The 24,937-nt window shown below is 48.2% G+C and overlaps 1 protein-coding gene across 1 annotated transcript in view; it reads left to right on the top strand.

Annotated features, from left to right (window-relative positions):
* Positions 1 to 14,020: 14,020 nt before the first annotated feature.
* The window catches only part of TBC1D12 (TBC1 domain family member 12), a 63,942-nt gene continuing 53,025 nt past the window's right edge, over positions 14,021 to 24,937 (top strand). Inside the window, exon 1 of the mRNA XM_083364132.1 lies at positions 14,021 to 15,019. Within this exon, the coding sequence (XP_083220258.1) occupies positions 14,274 to 15,019 (746 nt within the window). The 5' untranslated portion in view covers positions 14,021 to 14,273. The remainder of the gene's footprint in view (positions 15,020 to 24,937) is intronic.

The following is a 24,937-nucleotide window of genomic DNA, read 5'->3' as shown; positions in this document are numbered from 1 at the left end:
AATATACAGTAGAGGTAACAAATAGATTTAAGGAATTAGATGTGATAGACAGAGTGCCTGAAGAACTATGGACGGAGGTTTGCAACATTGTAAAAGAGGTGGCAACTAAAACCATCCTAAAGAAAAAGAAAAGCAAGAAAGCAAAATGGCTGTCTGAGGAAGCTTTGCATATAGCTGAGGAAAGGAGGGAAGTGAAAGCAAGGGAGAAAAAGAAAGATACACCCAATTGAATACAGAATTCCAGAGAATAGCTAGAAGAGATAAGAATGCCTTCTTAAATGAACAGTGCAAAGAAATAGAAGAAAACAATAGAATAGGGAGGACCAGAGATCTTTTCAAGAAAATTGGAGAGATGAAGGGAACGTTTCATGCAAAAATGGGCATGATAAAAGAACAAAAGGCAGGGACCTAACAGAGGCAGAAGAGATTAAGAAGAGGTGGCAAAATTACACAGAAGAACTATACAAGAATGAGCTTAACGTCCCTGATAACCACGATGAGGTAGTCACTGACCTCGAGCCAGACATCCTAGAATGTGAAGTGCAGTGGGCCTTAGAAAAGCTGAGCAACAACAAAGCTAGTGGAGGTGACAGTATTCCAGCTGAGTGTTCTGAACCAGCCCTCTTCTGGCCTTGTAAAGGCAAACCCCTATTTAGGAAGAAGAGACTGGAGAGCTTCCAAGGCTAAAAGGCATCTGCCAAGATTTAATTACGCAGTTAACAAAAACACAAGAGCTTATCTTCTCAAGCGGAAAAGTTGCTTTCAGCAACCAACCCCTCCCCAAACACTCCTTTTATAGAGAGCTCAGGGCGTGGTCTCCCTGTGCCTCCTCCCGAGGAGTCTCACAGCCTTTCTTTGTTTGTTCCTGCTCGACTGCCTCCTGCGTCGGGCGTCCTTGAACAGGGCCAGCTGTGGGTCATCTTCCTCCGCACTATCGGGCTCACGCAGCTGAGAAGAGGTCCCCGGCTGAGGGCTCTGCAAAGCCTCCAAATCATCATCAGCCGGTTCGTTTCCCTCCTCCCCCACATCTGAGTCATCCGATACATCGGAGCCGGCTGTCGGACCCACAGGCTGGCCCTGAGTCACAACACTATCCCGCACCGCAGGGCCCTTCCCCCGGGTCTGCCGATCCGGATGCGGTCGGGATGGGAACTGTTCGTGAAAAGCAGTCACCAACGCAGGGGCATGAACGGCGGTCGCGTCTTCCCATGTGAAGTCCTCCGGCCCGTACCCTTTCCACTCGATCAGGTACTGGAAGCGACCTTTCAGCCAGCGGGAATCCCTGATGCTGGCGACCTCGTACTCGGGGGTGCTGTCGCCATCACGAGGTCCTGATGGGGGAGGTTCCGCTTGGCGAAGTGGACAAGCCGGTTGTTCGGGGACCAACAAGGACCGATGGAAGACGGGGTGCACGCGCAGGGAACGTGGCAGAGTTAAATGATAGGCGACCGGGTTGATGACGGCCTCGACTGGGAACGGTCCAAGGTAACGGTGGTCCAGCTTCCTCGCCGGCCGAGTGGATGGTAGGTTCCTGGTGGACAGCCAGACCCGATCCCCCACCGATAATGGAGGCGTATCCCTTCTCGACCGATCGGCGAACCTCTTGTAGTCGGCCTTGGCCTTCTCCAGCTGCCGTCGCACCAACCGATGGATCGCCTGTAACTCCGCCATGAATTCGTTCGCTGCCGGCTCCGGTGAGTCCACGGGAGAAAGGGGGAAAAACCGGGGGTGATAACCCACGTTGGCCAAGAACGGTGTCATCTGCGTGGAGGTGTGCTGCGAGTTGTTAAAGGCAAACTCGGCTATGGCCAAATAGTCCACCCAATTGTCCTGCTGCAGGTTAACGTAGCAGCGCAGATACTGCTCTAAGATGCCGATGACCTTCTCGGTACCCCCGTCGGTCTGAGGATGATGCGTGGACGAGAGGCAAACCTTAATGTCCAACGCCCGCATCAACTCCTGCCAGAAGCGGGCTGTAAACTGGGCCCCCCTATCGGAGACGACTCTATCGGGAAGGCCGTGCAGCCGGAACACCTGTTGGATGAACATGCGACTAGTGGTGCGGGCTGACGGTAAGCCGCGACAGGGGATGAAGTGCGCCATCTTGGTCAGCATGTCCACCACCACATACACTGTCATAAAACCAGAGGATGGGGGTAAATCTGTCAAGAAGTCCATGGACACAGCCCCCCAGGGTCTTTTGGGTGTCGGCAAGGGCTGCAGTAATCCAGGCGGGGCCCCTGTCGCTGACTTGGCCTGCCTGCATGGTATGCAGGAGGTGACATAAGACTGGACGTCGTGTCGGACTCGGGGCCACCAGAATGTACGGGAGACCAGGTTCAGAGTCTTGAACAGGCCAAAATGCCCCGCAGCCGGGTTATCATGACATTGGCTGAGGACGAGTCCCCTGAGTGGCCCGCCTGGAACATAGAGCCGGTCACGATAATACAGGAGTCCATCCGTGACCGACCAAGGCGAATCTGGCCCCACCTCTTCCTTCCACTGAGCCACCCATGCCTCCTGCTGCTGCACCTCCCGGATCCGAGCCCGTATATCCACCGGCTCCCGCACCGCAGCAAAAGACTCGACGGGGATCACTGTCCTGGGCGGAAGCTTGTCTTCCACTCGGGTGTACTCGGGCTTCCTGGACAGAGCATCCGCTCTCTGGTTGTGCCCGCTTGGTATGTACCGCACCCGGAAGTCAAACCTCGCAAAGAAGAGGGACCACCGGATCTGGCGTTGGTTCAAATTCCGAGCGGTCTGCAGGCTTTCCAGATTCTTGTGGTCCGTCCGGACCTCGATTTGATGCCGCGCCCCCTCCAGATGATGCCTCCAAGCCTCGAACGCCGCCTTGATGGCCAGCAGCTCCTTCTCCCAGATGGTATAGTTGCGCTCCGAGGGATTCAATTTCCGAGAGTGATACGCGCAAGGGAAAAGGGTACCGTTGGGCGTCGCTGCCTGGAGTAACATGGCCCCAATGGCAATGTCGGAGGCGTCCGCCTCCACGACAAACGGCCGTTGCGGGTCAGGATGCTTCAAGATGGGCTCCTTCATGAAGGCGTCCTTCAAAGCTTGGAACGCCTGTTGTTCGGGGGCGTTCCACTGGAACCGAGTCTTCTTCTGCAGGAGCCGGGTGAGGGGGGCTGTCAAGGCAGCAAAGCCAGGGATGAATGTCCGATAGTAGTTGGCAAATCCAAGAAGTCGCTGAACATCCTTCACGCGACGCGGGGGTTGCCAACTCTGCAACGACTCAACTTTACTCGGTTCCATGGCGATGCCCTCAGGAGAAATGCGGTGACCCAAGAAATCGATGGTCACCTGGTAGAACTGGCACTTCTCCAACTTGGCAAACAGCCGATGTTTCCGGAGGCGCTGCAGGACCTGACGGAGATGCTGATGATGCGCTTCACGCGACGGGGAGTAAATCAGGATGTCGTCCAGGTAAATCACAACAAACTGGTCCAACAGATCCCGAAAGATGTCATTCATAAAATGCTGAAACACAGCGGGGGCGTTGGTCAGGCCAAACGGCATCACCGTGTACTCGAAATGTCCATAGCGAGTACCAAACGCCGTCTTCCACTCATCACCCGGCCGAACCCTGACGAGGTTGTAAGCTCCACGCAGGTCCAGTTTCGTGAAGATCTTAGCCTTCCGGAGTCGGTCCAAGAGCTCGGGGATGAGGGGCAGCGGGTAGCGGTTACGCACCGTGATAGCGTTGAGTTTCCGGTAGTCACAGCAAAGCCGTAACTCGCCCGACTTCTTTTTGACGAAGAGCACGGGCGCAGACACTGGCGAGGACGAGGGCCGGATGAAACCACGAGCCAAGTTCTTTGTCAGGAAGTCCCGCAATGCAGCCAACTCGGGCTCCGACATGGAGTACAAACGCCCCACTGGGAGAGGCGCATCAGGGACTAGGTCAATGGAGCAGTCGTAGGGCCTGTGCGGGGGTAATTGGTCCGCCTCTGACTCGCTGAACACGTCAGCAAAGTTGGACAGTTCGGGAGGCAAGGAAACCCCTGGGGAACCCTCCACCTGGCCGGCACAGATATGGCGGGTGTGGTCCACGCACTGCAAACTTGGGAAGGTGACCAAGTTCTGAGACCAATAGATCTGTGGATCATGCGCCCGGAGCCACGCCAGTCCCAAGACCACGGGGAAGTGCAGTTCCGAAGTGACGTAGAACTGAATGGCCTCCACATGGGTACTGATGGCCATACACACGGGTTGCGTGGCGGCCGTAATAGGCCCGGACAGGAGCACTCGACCATCGATGGTCTCCACAAGCATGGGCGGATCCACTGGACACTGGGGAACAGCCCATTTGGCCACAAAGGCCGAATCCATAAAGTTAGTGGTAGCCCCAGAGTCAATTAAAGCATGGACCGGAATCCCCTCTGGCTTGCCAGGAAGGATCAGACGTGCCTCCAAAATCAAATGCCGTGAAGGTTCACAGGCACCGTCGGAACGGCATCGCTCGGCGTGGTCGTTGTGGGTCGCCCGATCTTTCACACCGTCTAGATCGGGCTCGGGCCGTTTCCCGACAGCAAAGCAGGGGACTTTCTCAGGGCTGGCTTGGTCACTGATGCCCGCTGACGCTTCTTTGGACAAGAAGCAGCCAAATGTCCAGGGTCCCCACAGTAAAAACACAACCCCTCCGATCGTCGTCTGTCCATTTCCGTCACCGATAGACGGGACCTGGCGGCACCCAGCTCCATTGGCTCCTCCCTCTGGACTGGGGGCTCACGCACAACAGGGGCAGCAGGGGTCTGTGGGGTGGCACGGCGACTCTTTCACTGCTGCAACCGGGCATCGATCCGCAGACAAAGATGGATCAGCCCATTCAGATCTGAGGGAATGTCCACGCGGGCCAGCTCATCCAACATCTCCTCTGACAAGCCATCCTGAAAGGCATCCACGAGCGCAGCCTCATTCCAGGCGGAATCCTGGCTAAGCAGCCGGAAATCGCTGATATAGGCCTGTAGAGGGCGCTGACCCTGCCTCAAAGCTTTCAGGCGTCGGGTGGCAGTCTGCGCCTTAATCGGGTCCTCGTACATGAGGCGCATATGGTCACAAAACCCCCCAAAGTTATTCAACAAAGGGCTAGGCTGTGCCAACAGAGGCGTGCCCCAACGAGCTGCATCTCCCGACAGAAGGCTCAACATGAATCCCACCTTATCTCGGTCAGTGGGGAAATCAGCTGCTCTCACGCTGATATAAAGCTGGCATTGTCCCAGGAAGGCAGGAAACAGTTCTGGTTTACCAGCAAATTTATCCGGCATAGCTATCTGACATTTCCTCCTGGGTGGGGGGGCAGCATGTACCTGAGCCTGCAGTTGTGCCACCTGAGTGGCCAGCAAGGTGAGTTGCTGGTTGAGCTGGGCATTCTCGGCAAGAAGCTGCTCCATCGTAGTAATAAGGGGTGGGTGGCTGAAAGCAAACTGTTCTGAACCAGCCCTCTTCTGGCCTTGTAAAGGCAAACCCCTATTTAGGAAGAAGAGACTGGAGAGCTTCCAAGGCTAAAAGGCATCTGCCAAGATTTAATTACGCAGTTAACAAAAACACAAGAGCTTATCTTCTCAAGCGGAAAAGTTGCTTTCAGCAACCAACCCCTCCCCAAACACTCCTTTTATAGAGAGCTCAGGGCGTGGTCTCCCTGTGCCTCCTCCCGAGGAGTCTCACAGCCTTTCTTTGTTTGTTCCTGCTCGACTGCCTCCTGCGTCGGGCGTCCTTGAACAGGGCCAGCTGTGGGTCATCTTCCTCCGCACTATCGGGCTCACGCAGCTGAGAAGAGGTCCCCGGCTGAGGGCTCTGCAAAGCCTCCAAATCATCATCAGCCGGTTCGTTTCCCTCCTCCCCCACATCTGAGTCATCCGATACATCGGAGCCGGCTGTCGGACCCACAGGCTGGCCCTGAGTCACAACACTGAGCTATTCAAAATCTTAAGACGATGCAGTAAAAGTACTACACTCAATTTGCCAGCAAATCTGGAAAACTCAACAGTGGCCACAGGATTGGAAAAGATCAGTTTACATTCCAATTCCAAAGAAAGGCAGTGCCAAAGAATGTTCAAACTATCGCACCATTGCACTCATTTCTCATGCTAGTAAAGTTATGCTTAAAATCCTACAAGCTAGACTCCAGCAGTATGTGGATCGAGAACTAACAGAAGTACAGGCAGGATTTCAAAGAGGCAGAGGAACTAGAGATCAAATTGCCAACATACGCTGAATCATGGAGAAAGCTAGAGAGTTCCAGAGAAACATCTACTTCTGCTTCATTGACTATGCTAAAGCCTTTGATGGTGTGTGTTATGTATGCAGGCATCTGCATAGCAACAGCCCTCAGGGGGCGTTGGCCTGGACAGTTTCGGCGGGAAACCTAGGGCCAACCCCATTGGCTGTTAGCTTACCTGGCCAGGTATATAAGGAGGCCAGGTAGCCCTCATTCCTCAGTTCACTTCCCCTTCCAATAAAGAGCTGAACTCACACACCGGCTGGCGTCTCTCTTGCGTCAGACCCACTACACAATAGTGGCGACGAAGGTGGGATTGCTGCCGGCCAAGAGCTGAAGTCACTGGGGAAACGCTCCGCGAGCTGAAGGGAAAGGCATTTTTCCTTCTTCCCCAAACGACCGCCAGCAGAACCGGCAACGCCAAGTGCCACATCCACGACCAACTGCCGCCATGGCTAGAGCCGGACAACCCCGCGAATTTGAGACCCGCCGCCCCGAAACCTGGACCCGTTACCTGGCTCACGTTGAACTGTACATGCGGTTCAATCAGATATCGGAGGACGGTGCAAAGGCGGCCGCCCTGCTCTGCCTTGGGGGACCAGCGTTGCTGGAAGTCGCCGCGAACCTGTTCCCCCAGGAGGCCATCAACACCGTCGCGTACCGAGACCTCGTGGCCAGGCTCAACGCACATTTCAGGCCCCGGCGCTCCAAGGTGGCCGCACGGTCACAATTCGAGAAAAGGGACCAGCGCCCCGACGAGACCGGCGCCGACTTCCTTGCCGCCCTACGGGAAGCTGCCGTCGCTTGCAGGTTCACAAATTTGGAGGAGCGACTACGGGACTGGCTGATTTGCGGCCTACGCGACAGGCGGTTGCAGGAGCGCCTGTTCGAAAGAGAGGAGGTCTTTCTCCAGGAAGCCGAGGACGCCATCCTAGCCCACGAAGCGGCCTGCGGGGCCGTCCAAGCCTGCCAGGGAACCCGGCCCGGCAACCAGACAACCAGCGTCCACCGGCAAGGGGCCACAGAGGAGGACGACCTGAGCATCGACCTCCTCCAGCGGAAGTCGACCCCCGACCAGCGAGCCAGATGCCCAGACAGGCCCAGGCCTCCCAGCAACACTGCCGTTCCCCAGAGGTGCGCAGGGTGTGGTGGGAACCACATGCACAGCCTCTGCAAGTTCCGGTCCGCCACGTGCCGGGCCTGCAAGAAAACAGGCCACATAGCCGCCATCTGCCGTAGCCACCGCCCCCGAGAGGAGATCCACGAGCTGCAGCCGGAGGAACCGCCGTTCGAAGGTACTGGGGCCCCCACCAAAACAAAAATTGGCTATGTCGAGAGCCAGCTGGCCATTAACCATACGGGTAGCCGCCGGCTGCTCAAACCCAAAATTAGATTAACAATCCGTTTGCAAGGTGTCCCTTGCAGCATGGAGCTTGACTCCGGATCAGCGGTCTCGATTATTTCGGACGAGACCCTTAACCACATAATTAGCTGGAGCAAGCAACGGATTAAATTACGGCCTACTAAATTAACCCTGACCGATTTTCAGAATTCGCCGGTCAAGGTGAAGGGGGAGGCCACCATTTCAGTGGGGTTTAAGGGTCGCGAAGGGCACCTGGATGTTGTAGTGGTAGAGGGCCGCAGAGCCAGCCTGGTCGGGCTGGACTGGTTTGAGGCCCTGGGAATCTCAGTATCCGGGATCCATCGGATCCAGGGGGACTCCGTTGAGGCCGTTTGCCGGGAGTTCGCCGACGTCTTCGACGGGTCATTAGGCAAGTACACCGGGGCCCCCATATCGTTCAAGCTTAACTCGAACGTCTCCCCCGTTAGGGTCCGGCCGCGGCGAGTCCCGTTTGCACTCAAACACAAAATCGAGTGCGAACTAGACAAGTTGGTGGCCCAGGGAATCTTAGAGCCTGTAGATGGAGGGGAGTGGGAAACCCCCATCGTGACCCCCCTCAAATCCAACGGGGAAATAAGGATCTGCGCCGACTATAAGTGCTCGGTGAACCACACCCTAAACCCTCACGCTTACCCGGTTCCCGCAGTCAGCCACGTTCTCGCTTCCCTCCAAGGCGGCGCCATTTTTGCAAGGCTCGATCTTGCACAGGCGTACCAGCAACTCACGGTCACTAGGGAAACAGCTGACATCCAAACCATAGTAACCCATAGGGGGGCGTTCCGGGTGAACAGGCTGCAGTTTGGAGTCAGCGTTGCTCCCGGCATTTTCCAGGAGGTTTTGGAAAAGACACTCAAGGGCATTCCAGGAGTCTGCCCCTATTTTGATGACATCCTGATCGCAGGAGCATCAGCAGAGGAACTGGCAGGGAGGCTTAGGGAAGTGCTGGCAAGGCTGCGCACAGCTGGCCTCAAACTCAAAAAGGAAAAATGCAGCATAGGCGTTCCTTCCACAGAATTTTTGGGGTTCAGAGTAGACGCCAGGGGAATCCACCCCACAGAATCCAAGGTGAGGGCCATCAAACTAGCACCCACACCCAAGAACAAAGCAGAGCTTCAGGCATTCCTGGGTCTGCTGAATTTCTACCATACATTCCTCCCACACAAGGCAGCCATCGCTGAACCGCTCCACAGGCTGCTAGACAAACAGGCAACATGGGCCTGGACGGCCACCCATGATCAGAGCTTCAAGGCCCTGAAGGCATTGCTGTCGGACAAGTCCACAGTAACCCATTTCATCGAGTCCAAGCCCATTTGTATCGCCTGCGATGCACCCCCTTATGGTGTGGGCGCAGTACTCAGCCACCTTGAGCCCAACGGGGCACAAGTCCCCATAGCATACTATTCTAGGACACTGTCTGGAGCAGAAAGAAACTACGCCCAAATAGACAAAGAAGCCCTGGCAATCGTGGCAGGAATCAAGAAATTCCACGATTACTTATATGGCAGGGAGTTCACTGTCTTCACGGACCACAAACCACTCCTGGGCCTGTTCACCACAGACAGGCAAACCCCCCAGATTCTGTCCCCCAGGATGCTCCAGTGGTCCATCTTCCTTGCAGCATACAATTGCAAGCTGGTACACAAGCCAGGGAAGGTGATGGGCCACGCAGACGGTCTAAGTAGGCTCCCCCTAGACACACACGACCCAGGCCCAGCACCAGCCACACAGATCCTAGCCCTGCAGGAACTACCCGAGTGCCCAGTTCTTGCCAAGGACATTGCCAGCCACACAGCCACAGACAACATCATGGGCAGGATGCACTCATGGGTTTGCACAGGGTGGCAGGACAAATCCCCGGGACCAGAGTTTCAGGCCTATTTCATTAGACGCGATGAAATCTCCACACACAAAGGGTGCCTCCTTTGGGGTAGCAGGGTCATCATTCCACCCGCACTACGCGCCAGGGTATTGGACTCCTTACACGAAGGGCACCCGGGGGTGGTCAGGATGAAGGCACTGGCTAGGAGCTACCTCTGGTGGCCCGGGTTGGACAAGGAGGTTGAGGATCGGGTCAAGGCCTGTTATACGTGCCAGAGATCCAGGCCAGAAGTGCCACATGCACCAGTACACCGGTGGGAGACCACACACACGCCATGGTCCCGCATTCACATTGACTATGCGGGGCCATTCCAGGGTCAACTATTTTTAGTAGTGGTGGACAGTCACTCCAAGTGGTTAGAGGTAGTCCCTGTCCCCAACATGACCTCGGGGAGGACAATCCAGGTGCTCAGAGCTCTCTTTGCCACACACGGCCTCCCCGACGTAATTGTGTCTGATAATGGGCCTCAGTTTACTGCTGCTGATTTCCAGGCGTTCTTGAAGGCGAACTGGATTAGGCACGCCACCTCTGCGCCTTTCCATCCATCTACCAATGGGCAGGCCGAACGGATGGTAAGGACGACCAAAGACGCACTCCGGCGCATCATCAGCGGGGACTGGCACCACAGACTGGCCAAATTTTTACTAGCCCAACACACAACACCATGCGTGGCTACCGGCAAGAGCCCAGCAGAACTGCGATGGGGACGGTGCCTCATCACCAAGCTGGACCGCCTACACCCAGACCGGGTAGCAGCCGAAACCGGTAGGGCAACATCACCATCATCACCATCATCACCATCACCACCAGCATCACTACCATCATCATTGCCATCATCATCCACACACAGGGTCCTCAACCTGGGGGACCTGGTCTGGGCAAGGAACTATGGGGCTGGACATCCTTGGGTTCCGGGGACAGTGGTCGGGAAAACAGGACCCCTTTCGTACATTGTAGGGGTGGAGGGGGACAGACGCATAAGGCGACACATCGATCAGCTCAGAGGAAGAGTCCCTGAGCACGTCACACACGCCCCTGAGCGCGTCACACATGTCCCTGAACTCAACGCACACGGTCAACAGGAGGACCACACTCCAGGAGGGGTCAACCCAGCTGAGGATGTCACAGGGCAGGGACCAGAGGAGGAGGACTTCCTGATGCCGGCTCCTTGCAGCCCTGCACAAAGGCCTCAGGAACTCACGGTCCAAGCCCAGGGGCCAAGCACACCCAGACGATCCACCCGTCCACACAGGACACCAGCCTACCTGTCGGACTATGTGTGCAAGTGATCCTCACACAAGGACACCACTGTTTTTTATATATTTACTCATAGTTATAGTAGTTGCATGTTGTTGTTGTTATGTGGGTCTTCTCTAAGGGGGGAGGGGTGTTATGTATGCAGGCATCTGCATAGCAACAGCCCTCAGGGGGCGTTGGCCTGGACAGTTTCGGCGGGAAACCTAGGGCCAACCCCATTGGCTGTTAGCTTACCTGGCCAGGTATATAAGGAGGCCAGGTAGCCCTCATTCCTCAGTTCACTTCCCCTTCCAATAAAGAGCTGAACTCACACACCGGCTGGCGTCTCTCTTGCGTTGGACCCACTACACAATAGTGTGGATCATAACAAACTGTGGCAAGTTCTTAAAGAGATGGGCGTACCAGACCATCTTATTTGTCTCTTGAGAAACCTATACGTGGGCCAAGAAGCAACAGTGAGAACTGGACACGGAACCATTGATTGGTTCAAAATTGGGAAAGGAGTCCGGCAAGGCTGTATACTGTCGCCCTGCCTATTTAACTTATATGCAGAGCACATCATGAGAAAGGCAGGGCTTGATGAATCAAAAGTTGGAATTAAGATTTCCAGAAGAAATATCAACAACCTGAGATATGCAGATGATACCACTCTAATGGCAGAAAGTGAAGAACTAAAGAGCCTCTTGTTGCGGGTGAAGAAGGAGAGTGCAAAACTTGGGTTGAAACTTAACATTAAGAAAACCAAGATCATGGCATCCGGACCTCTCAATTCCTGGCAAATAGATGGGGAAGAAATGGAGGTAGTGACAGATTTTATTTTCCTGGGCTCCAAGATCACTGCAGATGGGGACTGTAGCCAAGAAATTAAAAGACCCTTGCTTCTGGGGAGGAAAGCCATGGCAAATCTAGACAACACACTAAAAAGCAGAGACATCACCCTGCCAACAAAAGTGCTATAGTCAAGGCTATGGTCTTCCCAGTTGCAATGTATGGCTGTGAAAGTTGGACCATAAGAAAGGCTGACCGCCAAAGAATTGAAGCCTTTGAACTATGGTGCTGGAGAAGACTCCTGCGAGTCCCTTGGACTGCAAGGCAATCAAACCGGTCAGTCCGAGAGGAGATCAACCCTGACTGCTCTTTAGAAGGCCAGATCCTGAAGTTGAAACTCAAATACTTTGGCCACCTTATGAGAAGGAAGGACTCACTGGAGAAGAGCCTAATGCTGGGAAATGTTGAGGGCAAGAGAAGAAGGGGACGACAGAGAATGAGGTGGCTGGATGGAGTCACTGAAGCAGTAGGCGTGAGGTTAAATGGACTCCAGAAGATGGTAGAGGATAGGAAGGCCTGGAGGAACGTTGTCCATAGGGTTGCAATGGGTCGGACACGACTTTGCAGCTAACAACAACAATCTGAGGAGTGCAGATAGAAACGTAAGTCGTAAGTACATCGGACCACAAATAAGTTAATTCAGCGTTTTCAAACTTGACAACTTTAGAATTTGTAGAACTACCAGAGGACTGGAAGAGAGCTGATGTAGTTCCCATCTTCAAAAAAGGGAAAAAAACAGATCCAGGAAACTACAGAACTATCAGCCTGACCTCAATACCTGGGAAGATTCTGGAAAAGATAATCAAACAACAAATCAGCGAACACCTTGATGTGAACAAAATTATCACTAAAAGCCAACATGGGTTTGTCAAAAACAGATCGTGCCAGACAAACCTTATTGCATTCTTTGACCAAGTGACAAAACTAGTGGACCAGAGGAATGCTGTAGATTTAATTTACTTGGATTTCAGTAAGGCATTTGATAAAGTAGATCACAACCTACTACTTGATAAGATAGAAAAATTTGGGTTAGATAGCATCACCATCAGATGGATTCGTAGCTGGCTGACAGGCCGTACTCAGCGTGTGGTCGTCAATGGAACTGCATCTACATGGAAGGAAGTGTGTAGTGGGGTGTCCCAGGGCTCTGTTCTGGGCCCAGTGCTCTTCAACATCTTCATCAACGATTTGGATGAGGGGATAGATGGGGAACTCATCAAATTTGCAGATGACACCAAGCTGGCAGGAATAGCCAATACTCCAGAAGATAGGCTTAAGATACAGGAGGATCTGGACAGACTTATCTAACAAAATGAAATTCAATTGTGAAAAAAGTAAGGTTCTGCATTTAGGCAGGAAAAATCAAATGCACAGGTATAGTATAGGTGGTACCTTGCTCGATAGTAGTAATTGTGAGAGGGATCTCGGAGTCCTAGTGGACAATCACTTAAATATGAGCCAGCAGTGTGCTGCAGCTGCCAAAAAAGCCAACACAGTGCTAGACTGCATTAACAGAGGAATAGAATCAAAATCACGTGAAGTACTAATACCACTTTACAATGCCTTGGTAAGGCCACACCTGGAATACTGCATCCAGTTTTGGTCACCACGATGTAAAAAAGATGTCGAGACTCTAGAAAGAGTACAGAGAAGAGCAACAAAGATGATTGGGGGACTGGAGGCTAAAACATATAGGGAACGGTTGCTGGAATTGGGTATGTGTAGTTTAACGAAGAGAAGGGTGAGGGGTGACATGATAGCAGTGTTCCAATATCTCAGGGGCCGCCCCAAAGAAGAGGGAGTCAAGCTATTCTCCAAAGCACCTGAAAGCAGGACAAGAAGCAATGGATGGAAACTAGTCAAGGAGAGAAGCAACCTAGAACTAAGGAGCAACTTCCTGACAGTTAGAACAACTAACCAGTGGAACAACCTGCCTCCAGAAGTGGTGAATGCTCCAACACTGGAAGTTTTTAAGAAGAGACTGGACAGCCATTTGTAGGAAATGGTATAGGGTTTCCTGCCTTAGCAGGGGGTTGGACTAGATGACCTCCAAGGTACCTTTCAACTTATTATTATTATTATTATTATTATTATTATTATTATTATTATTATTATTATTATTATTACTTCAACTCCCAAAATTCCCCAGTCAGCTTGGGAAGGTGGGAAAGAGACAACAGAGGCAATGTCTTAAAGCAAGGCAGTCTCCAAGAGGCTTCTTCAAAAGAAGGAAAAGAAGATGTGTTCTTCCAGCAAGCCGTGAGGCCTTTATAGAACTCCCGTTTTGCAGACGGCGCCTTTAGAGAATATACGGTAAGCCAAAGGCTTCCGTCAATCTTACTCGGGGCGGCCCGAAACCACACCGGATGTTTACAAGCTGCATTTCCGCACCACCAACGAAATCGTCTCTATGATCGGCCGCCCCTTGGGACCGCCGAGGGGGTTGGATGCGCCTGCGCGAGCCGGGCCCCTTTAGGCCGCTCCTGCCGCCACGACCATCTACGGAACTGGATGCGTTGAGCGGAGAGGCGCGGGCTCGGCGGCAATAACAGCCGCCCCGCCCTCTCCCCTCCGGTGGGCCCAGCTGCGCCGCCGCGAGGAGCCGGTTCTCCTCCCCGCGTCCTCCTGCTCTCGGCCGGGCCGCTGGCTCCCCTGGCGTTGCGCGGCGGCAAATGGTGGGGCCGGAGGATGCCGGAGCTCAGGGCGGCGCAGCCTTGCTTCCCTCGGGCCGGGACAACGAGGCGGAGGAGGAGGAGGAGGAGGGCGAGGAGGACGCGGAAGCGGACGGCGAGCGGGATGGGAGCCGAGAGGGCTCCCGGGACCGACTGCCTCGCTACCTGGCCGGCAAGAGGCCGCCCAACGGGGACGCCTGCGGCGCAGGGAGGATGACCAACGGGGACGCCGGCTTTCTGCTCCTCTCGCCGCCGCCCCGCGAGGGCCCGCTGGGCTCCGAGGCGGCCGCCTCTCCGCAGCGCGGCGAGGAGAAGCTGCACAACGGCGGCTGCGCCTTGTTCCTGAGCGGCGTAGCCGCCGGGAGCAGCCTGGCGGGGGCTGCCCTGCCGTCGGCCCCGCTTCCTTCGCCCACCTCCTCCTCCTCGTCCTCCTCCGCCGCCGCCGCCGCCGCCTCGTCCTCCTCCAGCTCCTCGGGGACCCCCGAGGAGACGGAGAGCCTGTCTTCCCCGGCGAGGGCGCTCCCTTGCCTGCCCGCCTTGGCCTTCATGGACATCAGCCTCAACTCGCGAAACACCTTCGAGGTGAACCGCCGCCGCAGCGCCCCCGTGCACTTGCCGCCGCCGGAGCCTCCGGACGCCCCCTCCAGCGGCGCCCACGCTGCGGCCGCCGCCGGGTCCGAGCAAGGGGATCGGGCCAAACGGCTGAGTGGGATCTCCGGGTCCAGTTTTGCGGAATTTTTCACCAGGTAAAAATGACTCATCGCGCCCCTCCCTTGCGCGTGTTACGGTTACGGGTGCCGCAGACCCGAGTTGGGCAGTTCTGGGCTCTGTGAATGAAGGCCAATAGAATACGTGTCCCGGGGTCCAATCTGGGAGACGGGCTCCGAAAGCTCGGGGGGGGGAGGGGAGGCCCAAAAACCTCTGGTCCCGGTGACCGACCCAGATTGGATCCTGCAATTTCTGGGCTCCTCAGTCGCTGATCCTCAATAGCAGGGGTCTTCAAACTTGGCCCTTTTATGACTTGTGGACTTCAACTCCCAGAATTCCTCAGCCAAGCACGCTGGCTGAGGAATTCTGGGAGTTGAAGTCCACAAGTCATAAAAGGGCCAAAATTGAAGACCCCTGCTCAATAGGATCGATCTTCCCAGCCTTGTAGTGGCAGCCGCCCGTTCTTGCTGGCTTTCCTCTCGGGTTAGATAGGCTTGCCGTAGAAGGACAGTTCAACTTAAAAGACTTGGCTTTCCAGAGGTGAATAAGGCTCTGAATTATGGATAGGGTGAGGTTCCTTATTTGCACTTTTTTCCTCCCAAGTTGGCGGGGCTTTTCTGGGTACCCGGACACACTGCAAAGGACAGGTGTGGAATGAGGGATTGCCTGCTAAAAAATGTTAAGACTAGGAAATTCCTTGTGAAAAGAAGAAAAACCTTAGGAGGTAATGTTTAGGAATGTCTTTAGCTTGGCTCCTTAATTTCTGATAAACCAGTTCTGAAGGCAAAAAAAAAATATTAAACGTGTATTACCTTTAGAGAGATGTCCTTAACTTTATTGAGTGTAGCATTCGCTTAAAGTATACACAATTCTAATGCATTAATTGTTTAACTTACAGTGCATTTAAAAAATATTTTAACTCTGTTCTATTCCAAGGATTTCTACTTGTAAATGGGGTACAGTCGTATTTCTATGCTTTGGATAGCATTTTTCTAGTTTTGCACCAAATGCCATTTTAATGGAGAATGGGGATAATGTTTTGTGTCAGATGTCTTGTTACAAGAGCTGCGTCTTGCGTTGCTACACGTTTGGTTACATGTGGCATTTTGCAAGCAAAAGGTGCTTTTATTGAATTTAGGGGATTTGACCTCTACATTTCCTTCAAAGCCTGTACCAGAAAATATTGGCAAACCTTTTAATCAGAAACATCTATTATCTCTCAGTGATACATCCTTTTTGAAGCAGGGAGCTGTTTTTCATGACATGTGGAAGAACTTGCCTCGATAAATCATTAGCTTCTGAGTCTTCTGAAGTAGCTGCCCAAGCACATTAGAATATCTGTTAGAATGAGACCTTATCATTTATAACACTAATGTTTCCTAATCATTCTCCTCTTGCATGTTTCACTGTAATACAAAATGTTATTTTCATATTCTTAACTACAAGTAATTAAAGGCTTTACCGTGGTTAGGCTAATAGGAAAGAAGAATTCTGTTATAGGCTAGTGTTGCAATGTTACACTGTTCTTTAGATATGCATGACATACTCCAAACTGAGCAGTTTTCAAGAATGAAACCTTACATCATTATTTGACTGCGTTTTCAGTTTTATGAAGGACCAATGCATTCTTATTTGTTCTCAACTTCAATAATGCTGGAAGACTTAATGAGTATTGGATATGGTGGAGTAAAAATTAGCCACTTTAATTTTTTTTCCTAAAGGGCTTTTATTCTATCACACACTGATACAGTATTCATTGGACATTGAAGCTATTTATAACATTTATGTTATGTTATGTCTGTTATACACATTATGTTAGCTGCCTAGACTAGCCCTGTAGCAACATAGGCAGCAGATAAATTTATCAAATATATAAATTTATGCTCCCAAGCTTCTGGGAACAAAAAAGTAAAAATGGGTAGTTTTTGAGTCTCTGCTTTGATGTTTACAATCTAAAAGCCATGAAGACCTGGCTTCAGTGTGGGGGAGTAAAACTGTTCATTATGCTTGCCAATTGTTATCATTATGTTTTGTTGATTTTATTGTAATGTTGTAATTATGAACCACCCAGAGTTATTGAGAGTCAGTTTCAAGTTCAATAAAGTTATGATACAAAAGAAAAACAAGATGGAGCATGTAAAAGAAAATAAGATCATTCAAGCATCAGTTCTTAATGCTAACAGGGATTCTACTCTCACCTGCAATAGCTCACTTGAGTGGCTCTAGTCACTAATACGGGAGAATCAAAGAAGAAATGTACTTTTTTTTGAAGAATATCGGTGGTGGCCCTGCTTTCCTTCTCTCCCTCTGATACAGTGCAGTGGAATGGCTTCTGGATTGTGGCAGTTATTTAGAGCAAGAACTTTAATGCCAACTGTGGCCTTTTTGTGCTAAAAAGTAGGGTGATAGGATGTTTTAAGCTTTTCCGTTGTTGATATATGTTTTAGCATACCTAATAAAATTAAAGTCATCTATTTCTTCAACTTTTGTTTGGTGAAGATGGGGAGAGAAGAGGAGCAAGGGGAACGACAGTGGACAGATTTTTTAGAAGTAGCCAGCTAATATCCTGCTGAAGCATCTGATGTAATTTACAATACTTGCCGGAATTGTGATTCTTGTGTCCAGGAAGTATCTCATGTCTCAATATTCATGAATAGCTGATTTGTTGCCAGTTGCTCCTTTAGCAATTATCTGGAAAGAGTTCTCCATCTGAAATGCTCACTAGCTCATAATATAGCTTAATCTAGAAAATGTATCATTAGAGAACTATTAATCCAATTTACAGAAATGTGCCATTTATCCTGAGTGATATAAGAGACTATAGAATTATACCTGTGCTTTCTCTTAGTCTGCTTTCACCATTACAAAGTCCTCTGGTTTTTTTTTTCTAACTGCATTTTTTAAACACCAACAAATCATAATGAATAGAGTAATAAAATAATTTATTTATAATATCAGTGAAAATTGAGTTCCTGTGTTTTTAAGATTGTGATAATCATGTGAAAGCTGTGTGTATTTCGTGAGCAGAACTCTTGCTTCTGCATTCAAGTTTAATTTTCAAGCTTCTTTCTTGTTTACCCTGCAGCAACTTTGTGAAGATTAGATTAGGCTGAGAGAATGACTGACCCAACATCACCCAAGGCTGAAGATGGCCTACACCAGGGGTAGGCAACCTTGGCTCTTTTGTGACTCGTGGACTTCAACTCCCAGAATTCCTGAGCCAGCATAGCTGGCTCAGGAATTCTGGAAGTTGAAGTCCACGAGTCACAAAAGAGCCAAGGTTGCCTACCCCTGAACTACACTATGGGTCTCTTCACCATGGTACCATCCTGATTCTTTGTCTTGCCTGTGAGGTTCATCGTATGACAGCAGAGACTAAAGCCTGAATTACTTAGTGCATCTCCTATGTTCATGCGAAAAGTATCTTGAAATTGTGCCTCATCATTGATTAAATATGAGTCAGTAGTATGACTTGGCTTTTCAAAAGGAAAAAAATGCACATTTGGATTGCAAATAATGGGGGAGGGCAGTACAGATGATGAAGGCACTGGAAATTAAATTCTACAAAAGAGATAAAGAATAAATTGGCTAGGTCTTTCTTGGGAAAAGGGAACTGATAGGGAAGTGTCAGCAAGCATTTTCCAAGTACCTGAAAGGGGATCACAAAAAAAGGTCAAGACCTGTTTCCTGTTGCCTCAAGCTGAAGGATACAGAATAATAGCCTTTAATTACAGGCAAACAGATTTTGGCCGAATGCGAGGTTAGACTTAAAATTTAAGAAGGTAGAAGTGAATGTTTCAGCAGCCATCTGTTTCATGCTTAACTTTAGGTTTCTGCACTGAGCATACTTTGATTTAAGGGGTATAAGGGATCCTTTCCAATTTTATGATTCTGTGATCATTATCTCAATTCATCCATCACTTTTTGCTTTGACAAGTAGCAAGTAAAAAAGGTTGTTAGTGGTATCTGGCATAATACCTCCTGAAAGGAAAATTGATTCTGTATCCCTTGTAGAGTCATTTAAGAAATTCAGAAGGTATGCGAAATTGCCCCACAGTATTGTTAAAAGGGCATGTAAACTATGGACTTTGCTGAGAGTCTATCCTGAGGATCTAATCTGACCCACTGTCCATTCTGAGAACCAATAAAAATCACATCATGGCATATTTGCTTGGTTTATCACTTTTCTTTTTATACAACTGTTTACCTTTTATAATGCTGCAAAATCTGAAGTTTTCCTGAATTCGTTGATACTTGTTGCTATATCTGGTTGTAACGTGAAATGTCAGTTTTATATTGAAAAGCAAATGCTTAATTTCTGCTCAGGCGGCGGTCTAGAATTTCTTTTGAAGCTTGTATCTTTGAGCAGCATTAATAATAAAGCGTCAGAATATTGATCATCTCGCGGTAACAGTGTCTGAAAATTGAAATTGTATCTTAAGTACTTTAACACTCTGCTACATTACCCACTAGAAATAATATATTTGATGTAGCAGTGTCTGAATTGTAGAGTACTAGATGTTCTCTGAGCTTGGTTGTTTGCTTGCTGACATTTCGTTACCTGACGAGCTAATCCCTTCAGTGTAAGTTGCCTGTGAAATTTGGACAAAAATGACCAATGAGTAAAGAAAGACAAATAGCTGAATGCAAATTATAAACATATCCAGACACACATTTCATACATTGTTATACTTTTTATGACATATTTTATATACTGCTAAATATGCTGCTAAAACTGTAAATTTAAAGTCATTTACCAAGGAGAATTTATTTCTGAGTTAAAGCAATGCAGTAATATAGTTCAGTCCTTTAAGATTTTTTTTTTACATGCAGTACTTTCATTATTGTTACTATAAGAGAAAAAGTGTTTTAGGAATTACTTATTTGAAAACAAACAGAGAAGAAATTGTATAAAGACACACCTCCCTTCTACTCTTAAGTTTATAATGAAATAGGGCTATAAATAACCTACTTTAAAAGTTGATAAACTTGAATTTTGCAATGTGCTGTGGCATGTTTTATTACAGCTGTGATGTTTCAGAAATCTGATATTTTAATAAAACACAAATTGAAACTGGTACAAATACAAGCAAGAAGTACCTGTTAGCTGTATGTCATTTTAATTTAAGTTCTCCTAGTACCTTAGTTGAAACTGAATGTTCCACTTTGATTGTGAACTTGTTTTTCTGGTTGTGATTTATTTTTTTTCTTTTTCTAATTTATGTAAGTAATACTTATCTGTGTATGAATGACTTTCACAGGTATCAGTTTCACCTTTGTCTCAATCCACAGTGTTTATAAAACTGCTGTTAAGAGATTTAGTGTATGTATATTTAATTGAATACAGGTAGTCCTTGACTTAAAACCATTCATTTAGTGACCATTACAGTGGCACTGAAACAAAAGACTTATGACTGTTTTTCACACCTATGACTGTGGCAGCATCCTCATGGTCATGTAATCAAAATTCAGACGCTGGGCAACTGGCATGTATTTATGACGGTTGCAGTGTTCCAGGGTCATGTAATCACCTTTTGCAGTTTTCTGACAAGCAAGAGTCAATGGGGAAGCCAGATTCCCTTAACAACTTGTGACAAGATAGATCATAAAATGGGACAAAACTCACTTAACAACTGTCTTGCTTTGCAACAGACATTTGTGGGCTCCACTGATGACTACCTATATGACATAAATACTCTTTATCTAAATCAGCTACTAGTTTGTCACAGGTATAATAAAGTTCACTGATAGATAAATTGCATTATAGAACTGTTGTTTGCAGAATGTTACATACCACTGTTCATAATGCTTGGGTCCCTTTATCATCTGCTTGTTGATGATGATTACATGCCATCATGTTGTTGCTGACTCTTAGTAATCACATAGATTTGTCCATGATGATCTGTGCGTGACCTGGACCTTCAGGTGTTCCAATGGTATGCTCATCACTGCTGTAATTTAATCTATTCATCCTGCTTCTGGTCATCCTCTTCATTTTCCATCCACCTTTCCCAGGTAGTCCTTGACTTAAGAGCCATAAAGCAGGTCAATGGTCAGGTCACTGTCTGACCAACCTGATTTTATGACCCTTTTTTTTGGTGCTTGTGAAGTGAATTGCCATAGTTGTTAAGTGAATCTCAGTCCTGAGGTAAACACCATGGTCCTTAAGCAAACGTATTGTTCTCTGGGGAGGGGTTGCTGAAAATCAGAAGTAAACCTGCTTTTGGCAAACCCTAATTTGCTAATGGCTGTAAATGCAGGTGGGTTATAGCACGTCTGAAATGTGACTATGTGACCATGGAGGAGACCCAACCATCAGAACATCAGAATTGAGTCATAAGTACATTTGGGGTGGGGTCATAAATTTGAATAGTTGCCAAGCAACTGGTCATAAGTCAAGGATTGCCAGTGGGTCTTCTCATAACGGCTCCTAAATAGGATAATTTTAGCCTGGCCCCTTGTGCCTCAAGGGGATTTGCTTGATGATCTATTTATTTGTTTTCTTGGCTCTCCACAATGATCTCAAGAGTCTTCTGCAACACCAACGTTCAAAAGCAATCAGTACTTCTCCTATAAAGTCCAACTTTAGCTTCCACAGAGTGTCATGGGAAATACCATGTTTTTCACATGTTTTATCTTTGTAGATATTGACAAACAGTAAAAAGAAAATAAAGATTGTTATAAAAAATAGACAGCAATATGCTACTAAATCAAACCTCATACAAAGAAATAAAATATGTTGTAGCACTGTCACAAAACTGTAGAACATGGGAGAAAACACTTTTGCTTTGTGAGTAAAAGCCTGTTTTATATCCCATCATGTGTCATTAGAATTTTTGTTAGTAGGATTGGGATTTTATTTCCAAAGTTAAATTACCCACATTTCAATTCAGAATTTTTAAAAACTCTTTCCTCAATAATCATAAGTCATTAACATTTAAGTTGAAAAAACAATTCTAAAATGGCAAATTCTGCATTATCATGCCCAATTCTATATAATTTAACCATGTGAGCTATATTATAGCCAGAAAATAAGTGGGTATATTCATGTTCGCCATCTAGAGAGCTTGTATAATAATATGGTGGAATATATATTTATTAATAGTTAAAATTGCTCAATAACCCCCCTCCTCATAAATTAGATCCTGACAACAAGCTTTTTTTCCCCTGGTTCATATGCTGCTCTAACAAAAAAAAAAATTTGTGGCTTGCACTTCTCATTCCAGTCATAAGGGTAAAATACAATTTAATTATAGGAATACTTTGTTCTTCTGTCAAATTAGATATAAGCAAACTTCCAAAGCAAACTATCAAACATTACAAGTAAAAGATAAAATGTAATACAGTTAGTCCTTGGTTAATGACCATTCATTCAGCAACTGTTCAAAGTTAGACAGTGTTACTAAACAAGGAGGCTTATGGCCAATCCTCAAAATAGCAGCTGTTGTTCCCACAGTCATGTGATCACAATTCAGGCACTTGGCAACCAGCTTGCAATTATGACAGACTAATTGAACTTACACAATTAGACTGCTAGATCAGCCAGTTTCAATTACTTTCATACTTAAACTTGTTAAATGTTGAAAGATCTATTCCTGCAAATCACTCATGAAAATCATTCAGTGTGACTGGAAGGTAAATTATCTTCTTTTGGGCGAGTGAGTTGGGGGGGGGCTCCTTGTGTATTCCATTTAAACAAAGGTGTGCCAAGAGGGCATGCAAGAAACACATTTGTTTTTAAAACAGAATTATAGTCATTCAGCACACAATGTGTTTGTCAGAAAATAAGATTCTGCACAATACATAGTATTGTTATGTCTTTGCTGTATTTAATCATGATGGTTCCTGCAACCTGTCTTCTCACAAGCCTAGGGTAAAGAAGAAAAAATAAATAAATGACTAGTCTATTGTGCCTCAAGTACATTCTGAAACTGGCCATCAGAATTCATACTAGAAGCTGTATTCATATGAAATGACTTAAAGCTTTTGTCACCTTTACTAGAGCAGGGCTTTGTTTTGATGGTAATCTGAGAGGATTCCTCCCATATGGAGTCACTATTTATATGTTTCACTTGTATCCATGTTTAAAGCAGGATATAGGTATATACAGGTTTGACTGTTTGACTATAATCCATCTTTTGGGGAGAGCTGTCACGTCCCTGGAAGGAAGACCAATAGTTGTTACCAATAGGTGAGATACACACTTTCGTTAGAATCTTCTCCTCTGATTATTCATACAAAGTAATAGAGATGGGGGTTTTAAAAACACAACTACAGTGAGGGGAAAAATTATTTGATCCCCTGTTGATTTTGTATGTTTGCCAACTGGCAAAGAAATCAGTCTATAATTTTAATGGTAGGTTTATTGTAACAGTGAGAGACAGAATAACAAGGAAAAGAAATCCAGGAAAATGCATAAGTATTTGATCCCCTATCAATCAACAAGATTTCTGGCTCCCAGGTGTCTTTTGTACAGGTAAGGAGCTGAGATTAAGAGCACTCTCTTAAAAGTGAGTGCTCCTAATCTCAGCTTGTTATAAAAGACACCTGTCTACAGAAGCAATCAATCAGATCCCAAACTCTCCACCATGGCCAAGACCAAAGAGCTGTCCAAGGATGTCAGGGACAAGATTGTAGACCTACCCAAGGCTGGAATGGGCTACAAGACTATCGCCAAGCAGCTTGGTGAGAAGGTGACAACGGTGCAATTATTTGCAAATGGAAGAAACATCAACTCTACTCGCCGTGTTTGGAGGAGGAGGAATGCTGCCTATGACCCCAAGAACGCAAGGTTCTGAAGGTTTGAGCTGCCAAACTTCAGCCTCGAAACCTTAATGACTTGGAGAGGATCTGCAAAGAGGAGTAGGACAAAATCCCTCCTGAGACATGTGCAAACCTGGTGGCCAACTACAAGAAATGTCTGACCTCTGTGACTGCCAATAAGGGTTTTGCCACCAAGTACTAAGTCATGTTTTGTGAAGGGGCCAAATACTTATTTCACTCATTAAAATGCAAATCAGTTTACAACTTTTTTGAAATGTGTTTTTCTGGATTTTTTGTTGTTCTTCTGTCTCTCACTGTCACTATAAACCTACCATTAAAATGATAGACCGATCATTTCTTTGTCAGTGGGCAAACGTACAAAATCAGGGGATCAAATATTTTTCCCCTCGCTGTAATATTTCCAATGTTGCCGGATGCAACTTTGCCATAAGCCTGGCAATCCTCGGTTTCTGTGGACCAGGGGTGTCAAACTCAATTTCATTGAGGGCCGCATCAGCATTGCGGTTGCCCTCAGGAGGCTGGGTGGGCGTGGCCAGGGTGGGCATGGCCTACTGGGTGGGCGTGGCTAAAGTGCGTATGGCCTACTGGGTGGGTGTGGCCAGCTCTACATCGTTGGCATCAAGGGTGCCTATGGGGGCCTGGGCAGGAGTGGGACAGATCTGAGGGTCTCTGGCAGGAGGAGGGTCTCTGGGCCAGGGCCAAGGCAGTGGGGGCCGTTCCCTCACTGTTTCCAGGATGGCTTCATGGGCCACATGAAACCACTTCATGGGCCAGATCTGGCCCCTGGGCCTTGTGTTTGACATGTCTGCTATGGATGCTGTGTTACTGTAAAAATGTAGTTGTCATTTAGATGTGAATGCATCTGGTTGCAGTTGGATATGCTGTATGAATGACTGTATGTCCCTTCAAACAAAAGGAAAATAAAGGTATCAGTAAAAATGTCCAGGCAACAGTCTTTTCTCCCTTCCCTATGCAGATTAGAGAATGTATATAGGGTGTGTATACATTCATATGACATCATATTTGCAATTGGTTTGAACCAGTAGGAACTTGGAAAAGACTCCAAACTGCAAATACAAAATAGTTCTGTGATGTGTAATGCACAAAGTAGGACTGTACGTCCCCCGTACAGCATTTCCTTTTCTTTAAAAATCTACTCCATCTCCATTATT

The sequence above is a fragment of the Vipera ursinii genome (genome assembly GCF_947247035.1).
Source record: "Vipera ursinii genome assembly, chromosome: 5".
Classification (NCBI taxonomy): Eukaryota; Metazoa; Chordata; class Lepidosauria; order Squamata; family Viperidae; genus Vipera; species Vipera ursinii.
The sequence above is the reverse complement of the archived record's forward strand: the minus strand, read 5'-3'. Positions and strand labels throughout refer to the sequence as shown.